The 20484-nt window shown below is 43.1% G+C and overlaps 1 protein-coding gene across 1 annotated transcript in view; it reads right to left on the bottom strand.

Annotated features, from left to right (window-relative positions):
- FA2H (fatty acid 2-hydroxylase) overlaps positions 1–9245 on the bottom strand; it is a 48651-nt gene extending 39406 nt beyond the window's left edge. Inside the window, exon 1 of the mRNA XM_045890303.2 lies at positions 8567–9245. Coding sequence (XP_045746259.2) covers positions 8567–8977 — 411 coding nt within the window. The 5' untranslated portion in view covers positions 8978–9245. The remainder of the gene's footprint in view (positions 1–8566) is intronic.
- Between the last annotated feature and the right edge of the window lie 11239 nt (positions 9246–20484).

Here is a 20484-nt window from a genome sequence, read left to right as displayed (position 1 = left end):
GAGGGAGAAGCAGGCTTCTCGCTGAGCAGAGAGCCCGATGCGGGGCTCGATCCCAGGACCTTGGGATCATGACCTGAGCCGAAGGCAGACCCTTAACTGACTGAGCCACCCAGGAGTCCCTGAACAACTGAATTTTTAATGGCACCCTATTTCCAACCTGCAAAAGCCATTACACTTGGCATGCCAATGGGTCTTGCCTGGGATAAGAGAAAGCAACCACTAAATCAGGTTGGTTTGCCCTTGTCCCTGGCTTGCAGGGAGTGGTGTATAGGATCACAGAAGCTGTCTTTAGTCAGTCCAGTGTAGGTGTTCTTTATTCCTCAATAGCAGCCAGTCTCAAAGTGTGGGCCTTGAATTGACTTAAAAAAATTTGAGGTTTTTCATCTTTGTGGATAAATGATGCCTGTTTCAGAGAGTTTTGTTTTTATAGAAGACTAAGGACTAGGGGCCCCTGGGTGGCTCAGCTGGTTAAGCGTCTGCCTTCGGCTCAGGTCATGATCCCAGGGTCCTGGGATCGAGCCGCATGTTGGGTGCTCTGCCTGCTTGTGCACACGGGCTCTCTATCAAATAAATAAAAAAAATTTTTTTTTAAAGACTAGAGCTAGCAACTAAGTGGTTTATCATGGACCATCAAAATTTGGAACTTATAAAACTAAAACTGTTACTGGAGATCCACTTTCCACTGGGAAATCTGAGCTTAAGCACTGTTGGGAAGGTTCTAAGGGGCACAGAAGAAAGTAAAGAACTAGAACTCTACTTTTAAATTCTATTCCCTTTAAAGGAGAAATTAAGACTACTTCACGTAGGTAATTATCAACCAAGTTTGTTGTAGATCGCATGGTTTATCTGTGTAGTCACTTGTTCTTGTATCAATAGAATTTCTGGCTGTTAGTTTTCCTATGACAGGACTTTACATATTTATATGCATCACAGGTCCCCAAATTTACTTATCTGGTCCCGCTATTTAAATACCTTGCAATATACTATCAAAGCAGGAAAAGAAAATATTTGGAGAATTATGCTTCACAACAAAAAATCTTAAGTATGAAGTTTATATATCATATCGTCCTAGATGAGCAGTGATTAGAGAAGACTGAGAACTGCAGTTCTGAGACCATATGCTTTAGAGAAATTTGCATGAAAAGACACAGGAAAGAGTAAACAGAACTGGAAATCCAGGCATCATGCGTCTTGCCTGGATTTCTGGTACTTACAGCCACATGGGGCTGGTCACAGCCTGGAGAGCAATGAGGGCTCTCAACTGGCATTTTCCATGGTTAACTTCATGCCTACCTCCGTAGGGGACTCATGGGCATGCGTGAACGGGAGTAGCCTGGTATGGAAGACACTGGCCAACTCTCTGGCTGAGAATAACTGGGGACAAAGGCAGAAATGAGTGACTCACTGGATAGCCCTCCATCCTTTCCATCAAACTCCCAGCTCTTTTAGCCAACAAAGAGGAACTGGAACAAGAATTTTTTTTAACTTTGTAATTCTTGAAGTATCTTGTGTGTGCTAAGAATACCACTTTCCTTTTCAATTATGTTCAGGTCTCAGTTTTTCAAGCAGCTCATTTATTCATTGATTCAAACATTGATTAGTTCCTGTTGGCATACACCAGTGTGCTAGTGTGTCCTAGAGGAATCTAGATGAATCAGACGATTCCAGTCTTCAGAGAGCTTATAGTTTAGTTGAGAAGATAAGACACAGTGAAAACAGTGTAAATAAGGAAGAACATTATGAACTCTGTAACACAGGTGCTGGGAAGGGGTGGGAAGGTCTATGAAAGAAGTAGGCATTGGAGGAGGACTGAAAGGGTGTGGCAGTGGGGAGGCCCTATCGGCTTAGGAATACTGCTGTGATATAACAAAATTCTCTTTAGAAAAGGCCTCAGGCACTTGGGTGCGGGAAGTATGGGCAGGGAGAGATCTGCCCGGGGGACTGCTGCAAGAATGAGCTTAGCGGGGTGCTGGCCAAAGTAGGGCTGTAGTGGGGAGATATCCTGGAAGGAAGACTAAGGACGCTCATGAGAATTAGCACGTGGTCTGTGCAAGCCATCCACTCTGTCTTCCAGTTAGTCTCCATTTTTTCCTTTCTAGAGTCTGTGGCTTCTCTAGGACAGAGCAGACAGGGGAGACAGTTGCTATCAAGAGTAAGGAAGGGGAGGCCTGGGTGGCTCAGTCAGTTGGATGCCTGCCTTCGGCTTGGGTCATGATCCCAGGATTCTGGGATCGGGTTCTGCATCAGGCTCCTTGTTCAGTGGGGGGCCTGCTTCTCCCTCTGCCTGACGCTCCCCCTGCTTGTGCTCTCCCTCCTTCTCTTTCTCTGACAAATAAATAAAATATTAAAAAAAAAAAAAAAGAGTAAGGAAGGGGCGCCTGGGTGGCTCAGCCATTTAGGCATCTGCCTTTGACTCAGGTCATGATCTTGGGGTCCTGGGATCCAGCCCCGCGTTGGGCTCCCTGCTCAGTGGGGAGTCTACTTCTTGCTCCTCCCACTCCCACTCCTGCTCTCTCTCTCAAATAAATAAATAAATAAATAAAGTCTTTATTAAAAAAAAAAGAGTAAGGAAAACACAGATAATCTCCTAGACATAGTATTGAATAGAAGAAGCCATCTAGCACAGTACATGTTGTATGGTTCCATTTAAACTTTGCAAACTTTTCTGTGAAATGAGCAAGAGAAACTTGCAAAAAAGAGACTGAGAACTAATCACCAGGGCTACAGGTGGTAAGGTAGGTGGAGTAATGCACCCACCTGCCCCCCAGTCTATGTCCCCATACCTGGAACCCGTGAATATGTTACCTTGCATGGCAAAAGGGACTTTGCAGATGTAATTAAGTTTAGGACCTTGAAATGGGGCAATGATCCTGAATGATCCCGGTGGGCTTAGTGTAATCACAAGGGACCTCAGAAGTGAACTATGAAGGGACGCCTGGGGGCTCAGTCATTAAGCATCTGCCTTCAGCTCAGGTCATGGTCCCAGGGTCCTGGGATCGAGCCTCGCATAGGGCTCCCGGCTCTGTGGGAAGCCTGCTTCTCCATCTCCCACTCCCCCTGCTTGTATTCCCTCTCTCGCTGTGTCTCTGTCAAATAAATAAATAAAATCTTAAAAAAAAAAAAAAAAGAAGTGAACTATGAAGGTAGGAGGGTCACAGAAGAAGAGACGTGAGAGCAAAAGTTGGAGAGATGCAACTGCTGGCTGGGGGAGCCAAATATACCAGCAGCTTCTAAAAGCTGGAAAAGGGGGTGCCTGGGTGGTTCGGTCAGTTAGGCATCCGACTCTTGATCTCAGTGTTGTGAGTTCAAGTGCCTCATTGGGCTCTATGCTGGGTGTGGCGTCTACCTAAGAAAGAAAGAAATAAAAACCACCGTTTTCAATAAACAAACAAATAAAAGCTGGAAAAGGCAAGAAAATGGATTCTTCCCTAGAACCTTCAGAAGAAAGGCTGGCCCGCTAACTCATTTCTGACTTCTGAACTCTAGAACTAGAACAGAATACATTTGCGTCAAGTCTGAGTTTACGGTGATCTCTTACAGCAGCCATAGAAAACTCCTGCAGGTGGAAAACTAAAGGATTCAGGCTCCGAAGCCAAGTGAAGAAAGTGTATCAAGGAAGAGGAGTGGTGACTGCGTCGAGTTGCTGCCAGACCAGGTGAGGTAAGGTGTGAACTGGTGGCCGGGTTTAGTGAGGCAAAGGTCCTGATGACCCTGGCAAGGGTAGTTTCAGGGGTGGGGTGGGCACTCTGAGTCTTCCTGCACTTAGATGTCCTGCCCCATTGAATTACTCAAGCCCTGAGGCTCTGTGTGGCCAGACCCCCAAAGGCTGGCAGAAACACACGAGGCAGAAGCCACAGACTTCTCAGCCACTCAGAGAGGGATGCACCCTGTGGAATTAGGACCCAGCACCCAGAGTCATTTGGACATCAGAGTTATGTCAACAGCAGTGGCTGGGGAGTTGAGGTTTGCCTTCCTCTGGGGTCTTCTCAGAGGGCTTCTAGCCAGAGCACGGTTGGATGTTTGCCCACAGGAAGACCTCCCGAGGTCCGTGGGGGTGGGGGGTGGGGGGAGTACAAGCCACCCTTTCACAGTTATTAGCCTCTTGGTTTGGAGTGAGGGGAGGATTCTGGTTGGACTATGATAATAGCAGTTGCTCTCTCACTAGAAAAATGCACACATTTCATCTCATTCACCAATCCCAGAAAATGATCCATAGAACACCAGGTTTAAGAAGCTCTGCTTTGTATGTTTTCCAAAGTATGATATATATATTTTAAAGATTTTATTTATTTATTTGACAGAGAGATAGAAGAGCACAAGCAGAAGGAATGGCAGAGGGAGAAGGAGAAGCAGGCTCTGCACTGAGCAGGGAGCCCGATGCAGGACTCGATCCCAGGACCCCGGGATCATGACCTGAGCCGAAAGCAGACGCTTAACCATCTGAGCCACCCAGGCGCCCTCCAAAGTATGATATTTACTCCACCAATGGTACCCAAGATGATTTTAGGAGATACAGGGGATGAGCATTTCTTAGCTGAATAGCTCTCTATCTACTTTCAAGTGCATGTAAAACTTATGATGTCACTGGTATTATTCCCTAGGGTGAGTAAGTGGGAAAATAGAAAGTGAATCTACTTAAAAATAAATATTAAGTATAATAGTTCAAGTGGTATACCATTTCAGAAAACAAAACAAAACAAAACCTGACAATGATTCATGGATGACCCGAGTCTGGGAAACACAGTATCTATGACCTTGGGAGGAGATTTGAACCCAAAGTTCTTTCCTTTCCTACTTATTCCTTTTAAATGCAGTTTGCAGCTCAGGGGCGCCTGGGTGGCTCAGCTGGCTACGCGTCCACTTCTTGGTTTCAGCTCGGGTCGTGATCTTGGGGTTGTGAGACAGCGCCCCACATCGGGCTCTGTGCTCAGTGGGGAGTCCGCTTGGGATTCTCTCCCTCTGCCTCTCCCCCTGCTAATATGCTCTCTTTCTTTCTCTGTCTTTCTCTGTCTCTAAAACAGATAAATAAATAAAATCTTAAAATAAGTTAATAAATGCTGGTTGCAGCTCAATAAATGGACCTCATGCCCCCACTAACGACTTGAGCTACATACAGTTGGAAGAACACTGCCCTTACCTGAACTTGGAGTGAGGAGCTTGACTCCCCCTCCCCCACCCAAGGGTCAGGATGAGAAGAAGGCTTGACTTCTCTGCTCAGCCATAGCCCTCTCACTCGCTCTAGGTGGGCAGCTCAGCTTCCTCAAGTGCAAGACCACGGCCAGAGCAGACCTTGTTTCATCCCGACAGTATGTTGGCTCAAACAAGTTTGACTTGTTTTGTGTGTGAGTGTGTGAGTGTGTGTGTGTGCCTTTGTGTGAGTGTGAATGTGTGTAAGAGTACCTAGGGGTGTGTGAAGGGGTGTGGCAAATTGGAGAACAGGGGAAACCAAAGGGACCATGCCTTCTCCCTGGAAATTTCATAGCTGAGCTCCAGGACGCTCCCCTCCAAGGACTACACTGGGGAAGAAGGACCCCCTAGGAGGAGTACCATTCAGAAATGAACTTTAGGGGCACCTGGTGGCTCCGTCAGTTAAGCGTCTGCCTTCTGCTCAGGTCATGATCCCAGGGTCCTGGGATCAAGTCCTGCTTGAGGCTCCCTGCTCAGCAGGGAGCCTGCTTCTCCCTCTTCCCCTCCCTGCCCTGCTCATGCTCTGTCTCCTGCTAGTGCTCTGTCTCTCTCTCTCTCAAATAAATAATTAAATCTTAAAAAAATGAAAAAGAACTCCAAACAAACGGAGCTGGTTCATGACATTCCCCTTTCCCATCACCCCTCCTGGTCCTCACATTCCAGGAGCTGGGCTCTAAGCTCTGCAGATGTCAGCATCTCTGGTCTAGCAGGAGGAGAGAAGGGACGTAAAGAAAGTAATATGAAGGTTGCTTGAAGGGCTTAGCCAGAAAGGACAGAAATGTCTCCATTCAGGCTGTAAGAAGAGGGCTTCTCTCTGTACAGGATACCCCATTCCAGATTTCCCCTCCAACTACCTTTCTCCCTCAATTTAAAGACAACACTATACTAGTTTCCAGAAGAGAAATCTGTAGACAGAAGCTGACAGGCAACTGGAGTATTGGGTAAGTGTGGCTACTGGTCAGGTTTGAGCCATGGGTTTGTAAGTATGTTGTTAGTTTTTAGTTTTTTTTCCCCCATATCCTCAGACTGGGGCCCAGATATAAGGATGCCTGCAACATGGCTACATTGGGACTCTTGGGGTAACAGGTGAGTGCAGGGGTAGGAAGCAAATTTGGTCTCCCTATTCTCTGAGTCCTCCCTGAGGGTCAAGTAAGGCAAAGCAAAGCGAAGCAAAGCACAAGCAACCCATAGTGTTGGGTGGTTAGCAGAGTTGGGGGGCAGAACCAACTAGGGCAACTGGCCTGGGGTGATCCTTGCTATCTGGGAAGAGAAGCCAGACCCTAAGGCTCCTGTTTATAGGACACAGTTACATTGTAGGATGGCTTCCATTAGCCATCACAAGCCTGGAAATCTCTAGTGTTCTGGTCCCAACCTCTCGTTTCCTGCACTCACCCTGAGTTATATCTACAGCTAAACCTCCCTGCCCCTTCAGCATGACCTGACACCAAACACCAACTTCCAGGAGTCAGCTGGGCTGCCACAGCAGAATGCTGAGCCCTGGCATTTTACCTATGGAATCTCCCAAATTCAACCCCCTTCTCCCCTTGGTCACCGCCACCATCGTGCAAGCCACCTTCACCTCTTGCCCAGGCTCTGCGGTAGACTCCTGCCTGGTCTCCTCAAACCCACTTGGGCTCCCTCTATTCTTTCTTGGCATCGCAGCCAGGGTGTTCTTCCAAAAATGCAAATCTGACCACACCACACCCCTGCTTGATTGAATCCCTTCCCTGGTTTCCTGTTGTTCTTAGAATCAAGTCCCAAACCCTGCCCACAGCCTAGGAGGCCCTGCATGATGTAGCTGATCTCTGGCCTCCTCCCTCCTCTCTCTTTGCCCACCAGCCTCTGGCCACATTGGTTTTATTTGTCCCTTGACTGTGCCGAGTCCTTACCCTTCAGAGCCTTCTTCACACACGCTGTTCCCTCTGTCTGGAACGTTTGTCTCGCCACACTTCACCACGCTAACACCCTATCCATCAGTTAGCTCTCAGTACAAATGTCACTTTCTCAAGAAAGCTCTCCTTGAACTCCTCACCTCCAAATCCACATTCTGATGGTACCAGATAATGAAATAATTATTGTGCCATTAGTATGTTCCCTCATTAGCCTGTTAGCTCCATGAAGACTGTATTGGTTCTGTCCATTGGCACCTCCCCCGTGCCTATCTCAGTGCTAACAATCATTAAAGGACCAAGTGAGTGAGTGAAGAAATGACTGACCTATTAGACTAGACGGCCCCGAGCGGAGCCACCAGGAGCAGTGAGAGGCAAGTCCTTTTATCCAAAGATCTAAAAGCACTTCCTGGAGCCACCCTGAGAACAAGAGGTAGAAGCAAGAAAGAACTGTTGGCTTAATACCCAAGCATGATGGTCCCACTGTCACCAGTCTGACAGCCGAACCCAGGGAAGCCCAAGGAGTCAGTGTGCCTCTGGCTCAGCCCACCTGGAGCCCTGTGGATTGGGGCAATCCCCCATATCCCAAGATCCTTGGGATGGAGATAGCATCGATTTTGGAGTCAGATATATTTGGCTTTGCCACTAACTAGCTCTTTAACCTTGGACAAATTACAGAGCCTCCCTGAGCCTCAGTTTCCACATCCTAAAATGGGGATAACAAAGCCTACACCAGGATCAGTTGGAGGCTTCAATAGCAACACGAGGTTGTCCTGCACGGCATGCGGTTCACAGTGCTAATCCCCGCCCCTGCCCCCCCAACAGTGGCTTACCCTGTCATTTCGCTCTTTTGGACACCCATGCCAGCATGCAAGACAAGAAATAAAGGGAGGCATGAGGGATGGGAGGACACAGTCCACCCAAGACACTGCCCCAACCTCTCCACCTACCCAGGGAAGCCCTAGTGCAGACTTGGGCAGTATCAGGAAATCCAAACTGGCTGAGAACGGTAACTGATCTGCGACTTTCGGAAGCAGCAGTAGGGTGAGATGGGGAGGGGAGGACAGCTGAGGTTGGAAGCTATTATTCAACAGAAATGAAGAACAGATGCAAAGAGGGAGGGGCTGATAAGGGAACAGGAAGGAAAGACTGGGAGTGTGAGGGACTGGTAAAAGGGGATCCAAACTGTCAGATGGCCGAGGCTGCAGAAGGAACAAGTAGGAAGGAGGGAGTAACGTGGGAGGGGGTGGTAGAAGTAGCAGGTGGAAGAGGCTCAGGTCAGGAGCAATGCTGGAGAGGAAGGACCAGTCCTGGTGAGGGGCGCGGGTAGTGACCTGTTACCTGGAGAGAAGGGGGAAGCGAAGGCGAGGGCGGAGGCTGTCACCTTGGGACCTCCTAGAGGGCAGGTGGACTGGGCTTGCCGGTGCGTGGAGAGTGGGGTAGGGAAGAAAGGGAGTCAGGGGGCGTGTGACCGCGGGGCCGGGACGTACCTGAGGGTCCCCTTGCAGCTCGCCCACGTAGTACTGCTCCAGCCAGCGGCGCGCGTTGGCCGAGTGCCGGTGCGGCGGCCCGTCCAGGTCGGCGCTCACATCCTCGCCAGCCCGCGCCCGCAGCAGCTGCTCGCCCCCCGGGTGGTGCCGCACGAAGCCAGTGAGGTCGTAGAGGCGGGCCCCGCAGCGGACCCAGCAGGCGCCGGCCGCCAGGCGCCGCTGGACCTCGGCGGGCGAGAAGGAGACGGCGCGGGGCGGAGCGGGGACCATGGCGGGAGACCGGAGCTCGCAGCTGGAAGTCGGGACTTCTGCTCGGCGGCAGCCCAGCTCTCCTCTAACATCCCCGGAGCCCCGGCCGCCTTGACGGGCCGTCCGCCACCGCACCTGCTCATTTGCATGCCGCGCTCCCATTGGCCGCTCGGCCAGACGCTGCCCGAGCCCGGAGGCTCCCTCTTCCTCATTGGCCGAGGGGAAGCCCGGGCGACCCGAGCTGGGCGGGCCACCCGCAGCGGGCCGCCAGCCAGGTGGCCCCAGGCAGGTAGAGGGCGCGCCCGCCAGGTGTGTCCCGTCGCAAGAGGAGAGCAAAGGGGACGCGCAGATGCAAGCGGAGCACTGCGCAACTCTTCCTGTCGCGGGTGGCTGCACGCACGGACATCCTCGGTGGCCTGATCGCTATTGGAATAACTCTTGCAGCTGCCTGTTGGGAGAAACTTGCACTTTTCAATTCTCAGGCTCCAGGAGGGGGCGGGGAGTGGGGGAGGCACGGCGAGGACTAGAGTAAGACGAGTGAGGCTCTGGGCTCGGGCGCCCCCAAACTCCATAATCACAATACATAATATATTTTTTTAAGATTATTTATTTATTTATTTATTTATTTGAGAGGGAGAGAATGAGAGAGAGCACATGAGAGGGGGGAGGGTCAGCGGGAGAAGCAGACTCCTTGCCGAGCAGGGAGCCCGATGCGGGACTCGATCCAGGGACTCCAGGATCATGACCTGAGCCGAAGGCAGTCGCTTAACCAACTGAGCCACCCAGGCGCCCCACAATACATAATATTTTAACGTAATATTTTAAAATCCTATCGTTACATAACAATCGTGAATGTACTTAAGGCCACCGTACACTTAAAAATGGTTAAAATGGCAAATTTTACATTATGTATATTTTATCACAATAACAATAGTTATCACAATATTTAATAAAGTTTTTGTTTGTTTTGAGAGAGAGAGAGAGCAGGGGAGGGGCAAAGGGAGAAGGAGAGAGAGAAAATCCTAAGCAGACTCCATGCCCAGCACGGGCCTGACTGGGGCTCAATTCCAGGACCCTGAGATCATGACCTGAGCCCATCGAAGGCTCAACCAACTAAGCCACCCAGGTGCCCCTATAAAAAAGAATTTTTTTAAATCATGTTTTTGTAAATAAAGGTTATTGGAACCAGGGCTAGTGAGGCAGGAGAAGCAAGGTGGTAAAGTGCAAGTTTGGATCTTGTCCTTAATATTTAAAATTTTGGTATTGTGTTCATCATGGATTATTTCTTGCATTAATTTTGAATTAAAAAATACTGCATTAAAATATTCTTTATCTTGATTATAAAGTTTTTTGACATGGGCATAAATTTCACACCCTGAGTGCCTGCCTCACTTGCAAAACTCTAATCTTGCCCTGGGGGGAAGACCCTGAGGGGAGAACAGAGAATCCAGCTGGGCTCTGTCTCTCTCAGGAAAAGTTACTTTCAGGGTCACTCTTGTTTATGTTCTGGGACTGGGCACTTCTGCCCAGCCAGCACTGTGAGAAAGCCTGGCCCAGATGCCTCAGAGGCCACCCCAACAATAGATGTGCCCAAGGTCAGGATAGTTGTCCTTTCCTTCTCCCCCTTCTAGGCCTCTCCTGACGCACCTTCAGGGAGTGGGCAAGAGTTGGGCTGAGTCTATGGATCTGGATGGAACTCCTGTCCAACAGGCCTGGAGGCATTAGGTCACAAATGTTGCTTTTCACAAGTGGTGAATGCACAGTCACCCTCACCCCATTTCCACACCTTCTCCGTTCCAAATACCTTGCGCGTGCAAAAGCAGTCAGGCACACACTTCCAGGTGTCCTCTGGTACTCCTTGCTGACAATAACTTTGGGGAAACCCCTGTTTGCATTTCTCACCATTGCCTTAAACTATTATCTGAAGTTGAACCAGTGGTTTAAGGCATCTATTCAGAATCATAACACATTGCTTGCCATAGTAATTCCAATTCTAGAAATGTGACCTTACAGATATGTCGTATAAGGATGCATGTGTAATTATAATTGCAACACTGTTTATAGACTAGAAACAACCCAAATGTTCATCATAAGGGAGAACTGACTAAGTAACTAAGTGATGGTGCATTCACAGTGAAATGTTATGTAGCCATTAGGGAGAATGAGGTAGATCTGGGTGTACTGACAGGAAATAATCTCCAGGACAGTATAAGTGGAAAACAACAACTCTGTAAGGTATGCTAACAATTATTTTGCTATTTTCAATTCTTTAATCTTTTAAAATACTTTGAATGCAAACAAAAGAGCCTTTGTAAGTTTCAAAGCAAAAACAGTATAACCAATTCAGTAAATTTGCCTCCCAACCCAAGGGCTGGGACATTGCAAAAACTTGCACCTGTCTCTGTACTCCAAAACCTCCATCTCTCTACCTCCTCCCAAGAGATATCACTATCCTGACTTTTGTGCTTATCCTTCCTTTGCTTTTTATTTTTCATATTTTTATCACATCTATATATATAGGCCTATATGTTATTTAGATTAGCTTTGTTTGAGTTTTATGAAAATCACCTGATGCTGTATTTTGCTTTATGTGGCCTTGCATGTTTGACTCAATATCATTTTAAGATTTATCCACGTTGCTGAGGGTCACTGTAGTTCACCAATTTTTCAGTCCAGGGTCATATTCCGCTATATTAATTTATTTACCCATTTTCTTTACTTGAGTTTTTTTTTTTCTTTCTTCTTTTCTATTATGAGCATTCTTCTACATACAGTAAGAGTTTCTATAGCCTCTGTACCTACGGATGCAGTTGCTGGGTCACAGGGCACGCAAGTGTTCAAATTTACAAGATAATATAAATTAACTTCTAAGTGGCTATACTATTCTACATCCCCATGAAAGATGTATGAAAATCCCTAGCCCTTAGTCTGGGAACCAGGCAAGGACGCCCATTCTCATCACTTATATTCAACATTGTGTTAGGGGTCCTAGATAGTGATATAGGCAAAAAAAAAAGAAAAGAAACAAAAGGCATAAAGAGCAGAGATGATGGCTCAAAGATCTTTCTACTTGCAGATAACATCATTGTTTACATTGAAAATGTCAACTAATTCACAAAGCAACTAGAACAAGCAAGTGGATTTAGCAAGTTCACAGGATCCAAGGTCAAAATACAAAAATCAATGTGTTTTTTTTTTTTAAAGATTTTATTTATTTATTTGAGAGAGAGAGAGTGAGAGACAGAGAGCATGAGAGGGAGGAGGGTCAGAGGGAGAAGCAGACTCCTCGCCGAGCAGGGAGCCTGATGCGGGACTCGATCCCGGGACTCCAGGATCATGACCTGAGCCGAAGGCAGTCGCTTAACCAACTGAGCCACCCAGGCGCCCCTCAATGTGTTTTAATTACTGGCAGCAAACAACTGCAAAATGAAATTTTAAAATCCTATTTATAATAATGTCAAAAAGCACAAAACACGTGAGAATAAATTAGACAACAACAACAAGTAAATCTAAGGCCTCTAACTGAAAACCACAAAACACTGCTGAGAGAAATGAAAGTGTTCACAGATAGAACAAGTTCCAAGTTCATGGGCTGAGAGAGTCATTATTAAGATCTCAAATCCTTCGGGCACCTGGGTGGCTCAGTTGTTAAGCGTCTGCCTTTGGCTCAGGTCATGATCCCAGGGTCCTGAGATTGAGTCCCGCATCGGGCTCCCTGCTCGGCAGGAAGCCTGCTTCTCCCTCTCCCACTCCCCCTGCTTGTGTTCCTGCTCTCGCTGTCTCTCTCTTTCTGTGTCAAATAAATAAATAAAATCTTAAAAAAAACCCCTCAAATCCTTCAACTGATCTAAACATTCAACACAGTTTCGATCATAACCCTGCTAGTTGTTGTTTTTTAGAAGTTGATAAACTATTATATAACTGAAATTTGCTAAGAGAATAGAACTTAAGTGTTCTCACCAAATAAATAAATAAATGACAAGAAAATAAAAGGAAGGGACGCTTGGGTGGCTCAGTTAGTTAAGCGTCTGTCTTCAGCTCAGGTCATGATCCTGGGGTCCTGGGATCGAGTCCCACATGGGGCTCCCTGCTCAGCGGGGAGTCTGCTTCTCCCTCTGGCTGCCCTCCCCCTGCTTGTGCTCACTCTCTCTCTGGCAAATAAATAAATAAATAAATAAAATCTTTTAAAAAAAGAAAATAAAAGGAAAAAATTGATAAGCTGATAAACTAATTCTAAAATGTATGTGGCAATATAAAGGACCCAAAATATCCAGAGCAACACTTAGAAAGAACAAAGTTGCAGGACTTACACGTCCTGACTTTGAGACTTAAAACTACATATTCAAGACAGGGGAGAACCAACAAAGAGATCGATGGAACAGAAAAGTCTAGAAGTAGATCCAAACATATAAGGTCATTTTGCTCTTTTATTGAGATATAATTTATATACTGTAAAACTTGGCCTTTTGTACCGTATATGAGTCTGAGGATCTTCTATATTGCTGTAATGATCAGGTTTGCTTCTCCTTTTGCCAATATCACCCTGTCTTTATTACATAGCTTCACAATAGATCCTGTTATCTGGGAAGGCTGCTACCCATACCCTGTTCTCCTTGAAGAGTGTCTTGTTTTATCTTGGATTTTTTTTCGTATAAATTTTAGAATCATTTTGTCAAAGTCCACGAAAAAGTCTACTGGGATTATGAAAGGAATTGCATTGAATCTATAGATTAATTTGGAGACAATTAATGTTTGTAATGCTGAGTCTTCCTATTTATGAACTTGAGCTAAATCTCTACTTATTCAGTCATATGTAATATTGTTCCATAAAGTTGAAAGTTTTTTTGCATATAGGACTTGCACATATATGCAAATTAATTCCTAAGTATACCTTACAGGTTTTTTTTTTCTTTTTGCTCTTGTAAATGACTTCTTTTTAAAGTAAGCTTTTTGTTAAAGTATGACATCCACAGAAAGAAGTACATAAAATCGTAAGTGCATATACAGCTCGATGAATGTTCACAAAACGAACACACACTTATCAGAAGATAGACACTAGGAGCCCCACAGAAGTCTCTCTCACACCTTTTTGACAGTTACAACCTACCTTCTTCCCAAAGGAAATCACCATATTGTTTTAAAAAACTATATTTGTTTTGTCTGCTTTCAAACTTCGTATTTTTAAAAAGATTTTATTTATTTAATTATTTAATTTATTTGAGAGACAGAGATATATATATAGAGAGAGAGAGAGTACGAGCAGGGGCAGCAGCAGAGGGAGAGAGAGAGAGAAGCAGGTTCCCTGCGGAACAGGGAGCCCAATGTGGGACTTGATCCCAGAACCTGGGGTCATGACCTGAGCTCAAGGCAGACGCTTAACCAACTGAGCCACCCAGGCGTCCCTGAACTTCATACTAATGGAATCATAAAGAGTATGCTCTTTGGTGACTACCTCTTTTTACTCACATTATGTTTGTGACATTCCTCCATGTTTTGAGGTATGGTAATCATTTGCACGTTCCTATTGCTCTATACTATTCCCCTATGTGAAGATGCCACACTTAGTCAGGCATTCTGTCACAGATGGCTATTTGGCTTGCTTCCAGCTTGGGGCTACTAAGAATAGTACAGCTATGAATATTCTTGTTCACATCTTTTCATCAACATTTCACTGCATTTCTGTCAGGTAGGTACCCAACAGCAGACTTGAGTGTGTTCAGCTTCAGTAGATACTGCCAATCAGTTTTCCGAAAACATACCAAATCACACCCCACTCCCCACCCAAAATTCCAATTTCTCCACATCCTTGCCACACTTGGTATTATTCCTCTTTAAAAAAATGTTTTTATTTAGTTATCCTGGCATGTATATATTGGTCTCTCACTGTGATTTAAATTTGTATTTCCTCGGAAACAATGAGATTGAACATTTAAGTTTTATTAGTTTTCCCGGGGTGCCTGGGTGGCTCAGTCATTAAGCGTCTGCCTTCAGCTCAGGTCATGATCCCAGGGTCCTGGGATTGAGCCCTGCATTGGGCTCTCTGCTCAGCAGGAAGCCTGCTTCTCCCTCTCCCTCTGCCCCTGCGTGTGTTCTCTCTCTCGCTGTGTCTCTTTCTGTCAAATAAATAAATAAAATCTTAAAAAATAATAATAATAAAGACACAGAATTCAGTAAAAACAATGGGCCATAGGGATAACTAATAAAACTTTTTAAAAAAGATTTAAAAAATTTTAAAATATAAAATTGTGTGGTTGTAAAACAATAAGCATATGATTGGACCTATAACATATAGAAATGTAATATACATGATAATAAGAGTACAAAGGAGGTAGATAGGAGCAAAGCTATATTGGAGAAAGGAAATGATACCAGACAGTAACTGGAATCCACAGGAACAAATGAAGAGAATCAGAAATGGTAAATAGAAAGGTTAATATATCTCTATAAACGTATTTTCTGTCCTTTCTTTTTTCAGCTTCTTCAATAGAGAAAATTATATAAAGGAGTAATTATAACAAGTATTGTAGGGTTTTAACACCACATACAGAGTTAATATATATAACAATAATAGCACAAAGAATAGGAAGGAAGGTGGAATAGAACTATATAAGAGTAACATTCTTACATCTCCCTGAAATTAAGTTAATATAAATCTGAAGTAGACTCTGATAAGTTAAGATGTATATGTAAGTCCTTGAACAGCCATTGGAAAGGAATGCATAGAAATCTGTTGAAAAAAATCATTAAAAAAAATAAAATGTTACACTAAAAAAATATTCACTTAATGCAAAATAAACTAGTAAAGGAGAAATAAAAGAAACAAAAAAACTGTGAGACATATAGATGACAAAAAGTAAAATGTCATTTAATTCCAACTATACCAAAAATAACATTAAATGTGAATGTATTAAACAATTCAATGAAAAGGCAGATATTGTCAAACTGGATTTTTTAAAAACCAAAAGATTCAACTATATTCTGTCTATAAGAGCCATATTTTAGATTAAAAAATACAAATAGGTTAAAAGTAAAAGGATGGGAAAAGATACATTAAGCAAACAGCAACCATAAGAAAGCTGGAATAGCTTTACTAAAATCAGATAAAATACATTTTAAAACAAATTGTTGGGGTGCCTGGGTGGTTCAGTTGGTTACACATCTGCCTTTGGCTCAGGTCATGATCCCTGGGGCCTGGGATTGAGTCCTGCATCAGGCTCCCTGCTCGGTGGGGAGCCTGCCTCTCCCTTTCCCTCTGACCCTCCCCCTTGGCTCATGCTCTGTCTCTTTCTTTCTCTCAAATAAATAAATCTTAAAAAAAAAAAACCAAAAATGTGACTAAAGATAAAGAAGGACATTTTGCAATGTTAAATGTAAATGTATCAACCTATCAGAAAGATATAATAATTATAAATATATATGCATCTAATAACAGGGCCACAAAGCACATAAAGCAAAACTGAAAAAAATGAAGGGGGATATAGACAATTCAACAATAATAATAGCCTTCAGTATTCTACTTTCAATAATGGATAGAACAACTAATAGACATATCTAGAACACTCCACAGCAACAACAGAATACACATTCTTCTTAAGTACACATGGAATATTCTCCAGGATAGACCACATGCCAGGCCATAAAATAAGCTTCAATACATTCAAAAGCTTTGAAATTATACAGAACTTGCTCTCCAATCACAATAAGCTTAAATTGGAAATTAATAACAGAAGGAAATTCACAAATATGTGAATATTAAACAAAAACACCTAAATAACCAGTGGGTCAATAAAGAAGTCACAAGGGAAATTAGAAATATTTTGAAATGAATGAAAATGAAGATATAATATCTAACACTTATGGGATATAGTAAAAGAAAAACTGAGAGGGAAATTTATAGCTGTAAATACTTGATTAAAAAAAGAAGAAACATCTCAAATTAATAACCTTCTACTTTAAAAAACTACGAAAAGAAGAGCAAACTAAATCTAAAGCAAGCAGAAGGAAGGAAATGATGAGGATTATAGTGAAAATTAATGAAATAGAGAATGGGAAAAACAATAGAGAAAATCATCAGAACCAAAAGTTAATTCTTTGGAAAAAAATCAACAAAATAGACAAACCTTTTAGCTAGACTGGGGAGGAAAGGAAAGAGGGAGAGAGGGAAAAGGAGAGAGGAAGGTAGGAGAGAGAGGGAGTCTTTTAATTATAAACATCAGTAATGAAAGAGAGAGAACATTACTATTCCCATACAAAAATAAAAAGGATTATAAGGTAATACTATGAATAACTATATGCCAACCAATTAGATAATTTGTATGAAATGGATGCATTCCTAGAAAGACACAAATTACTAAAACTAACTCAAGAAGGAATAGGACATCTGAATAGACCTATAACAGGTAAAGAGAAGGAATTACTAATACTAAAAACCACCCACAAAGAAAATCCCAAGACCAGATTCACTGGTAAATTTTACTAAACATTTGGAGAATTTATGTCAATTCTTTGCAATTCATCCAAAAATTAGAACAGAATGGAACAATTCCCAACTCATTATATGAAGCCAATTAATGATACTCACACCAAAGACATCACAAGAAAACTACAGACCAGTATCTCTTATGAATATGAAGATAACATAAGCATATATCTTCATGACCTTGGATTAGGTGATTGTTCCTTATCTATGACACCAAAAGCTCAAGTAACAAAAGAAAAAATAAATAAATTGCACACCATAGAAATTAAAAAAAAACTTCTGTGCTTCACAGGACACCATCAAGGAAGTGGAAAGACAACTCACAGAATAAGAAAAATTTTGCAATTATATATCTGATAAAGGACTTGCATCTAGAATATATAAAGAACTCCTACAACTCAATAATAAAAAGAGAAATAGCCCAATTTAAAAATGGGCAAAAGATCTGAATAGACATTTCTCAAAGAAAAGAAACAAATGGGACGCCTGGGTGGCTCAGTTGGTTGAGCGTCCAACTCTTGGTTTCAGCTCAGGTCATGATCTCAGGGTCCTGGGTTGGAGCCCTGCATCAGGCTTCACACTCACTGAAGAGTTTGTTTCAGGATTCTCTCTCTCCCTCTGCCCCCTGCCTCTCAAATAAATAAATAAATCTAAAAAGAAAAGAAAAGAAATGGACAATAAGCATATGAAAAGATGCTCAACATCATTAGCCATCAGGGAAGTATAGATGAAAACTGAAATGAGATACCACTTCACACCACAAGGATGGTAACAACAACAACAGCCAATAACAGATGTTGGTGAGAATGTAGAGAAATTAGAACCCTCATACTCTTCTGGTGGAAATGTAAAATAGTGGAACCACTTTGGAAAACTGTCTGACAGTTCCTCATAATGTTAAATGTTGAATTGCCACAGTTCTATCCCTAGAGAGATAAAAACATATGTCTACATAAAAACTTGTAATGAATGTCACAGCAGCATTATTCATAATAGCCAAAAGTGGAAGCAACTTAAAGATTCATCACCTAATGAGTGGATAAATAATAGGTGTGTTATCCATACAATGGATTATTATTCATCAATAAAAAGAAATTAAATATTGATACCTACTATGACATAGATGAACCTTGAAAACATTATGCAAAGTGAAGGAAGCCAGACACCAAAGTCACATATTTTATCATTCCACTTATAGGAAATGCCCAGAACTGGCAGATCCATAGAGACAGAAATTAAAGTAGTCGTCTCTTAGGGCTGGGCAGGGGAGGGTAATGAAAGGAATAGGAATTTACTTCTTATGGATATTGGATTTCTTTTCAGGATGATGAAAATGTTCTAAAATTGATTGTGATGTTGATTGCAAAACTTTGTGAATATGTTTAAAATCATTGAATTATACATTTTAAATAGATTAATTGTATAATATGTGGGCTTTGGCTCAAAAAGGATTATTAAAAAACACATTTGACTATATATATATAGATATATATAAATATATATGTATGTATGTATTTCTGGACTCTAGTTTTTTTTTTATAACAGCTTAGTTTCTATTTTTTAATTTAAATTCAATTAACATATAGTGTACTATTAGTTTCAGAGGTAGTTCAGTGATTCATCAGTCTTATATAATACCTAGTGCTCATTACATCACATGCCCTTCTTAATGTTCATCACCCAGTTTCCCCATCCCCACCCCCTTCCCCTCCAGCAACCCTCAGTTTGTTTCCTATGATTAAGAGTCTCTTATGGTTTGTTTCCCTTAAGGTCAGGAACATGACAGGGATGTCCACTATCACCACTGTTGTTCAACGCAGTACTAGAAGTCCTAGCCTCAGCAATCAGACAACAAAAAGAAATAAAAGGCACTTGAATTGGCAAAGAAGAAGTCAAACTCTCACTCTTCGCAGATGACATGATACTCTATCTGGAAAATCCAGAAGACTCCACCCCAAAATTGCTAGAACTCATACTGGAATTCAGCAAAGTGCAGGATATAAAATCAATGCACAGAAAGCAATCACATTTCTATACACTAATAATGAGACAGAAGAAAGAGAAATTAAGGAGTCAATCCCATTAACAATTCACCAAAACCCATAAGATACCTAGGAATAAACCTAACCAAAGAGGCAAAGTATCTGTACTCAGAAAACAATAGAACACTCATGAAAGAAATTGAGGAAGACACAAAGAAATGGAAAATGTTCCATGCTCATGGATAAGAAGAATAAATGTTGCTAAAATGTCTATGCTACCTAGAGCAATCTACACTTTCAATGCAATCCCCATCAAAATACCATCAACTTTTTTCACAGAAATGGAACAAATAATCCTAAAATTTGTATGGAACCAGAAAAACCCTGAATAGCCAGAGGATTGTTGAAAGAGAAAAGCAAAGCTGGCGGCATCACAATTCCGGACTTCAAGCTCTATTACAAAGCTGTCATCATCAAGACAGTATGGTACTGGCACAAAAACAGACATATAGATCAATGGAACAGAATAGAGAACCCAGAGATGGACCCTCAACTCTATGGTCAGCTCATCTTCGGCAAGGCAGGAAAGAATATCCAATGGAAAAAAAGACAGTCTCTTCAACAAAGGGTGTTGGGAAAATTGGACAGCCACATGCAGAAGAATGAAACTGGACCATTTCCTTACACCATACACAAAAATAGACTCAAGATGGATGAAAGACCTAGATGTGAGACAGGAATCCATCAAAATCCTCGAGAACACAGGCAGCAACCTCTTCAACCTCGGCTGCAGCAACTTCTTGCTGGACACATTTCCAAAGGCAAAAAGGAACTATTGGGACTTCATCAAGATAAAAAGCTTTTGGGGTGCCTGGGTGGCTCAGTCGTTAAGTGTCTGCCTTCAGCTCAGGTCATGATCCCAGAGTCCTGGGATCGAGCCCCGCATCGGGCTCCCTGCTCGGCGGGAAGCCTGCTTCTCCCTCTCCCACTCCCCCTGCTTGTGTTCCCTCTCTCGCTGTGTGTCTCTCTGTCAAATAAATAAATAAAATCTATGGGGAAAAAAAAAAGATAAAAAGCTTTTGCACAGTAAAGGAAACAGTCAACAAAACCAAAAGACAACCAACAGAATGGGAGAAGATATTTGCAAATGACATATCAGATAAAGGGCTAGTATCGAAAATCTATACAGAATTTGTCAGACTCAACAC

This window comes from Mirounga angustirostris, unplaced genomic scaffold, assembly GCF_029215605.1.
Source record: "Mirounga angustirostris isolate CCGP_5_RB_7025 unplaced genomic scaffold, mMirAng1.0.hap1 SCAF_16, whole genome shotgun sequence".
In the NCBI taxonomy this organism is placed as follows: Eukaryota; Metazoa; Chordata; class Mammalia; order Carnivora; family Phocidae; genus Mirounga; species Mirounga angustirostris.
This window is presented reverse-complemented; position numbering and strand designations above follow the sequence as displayed.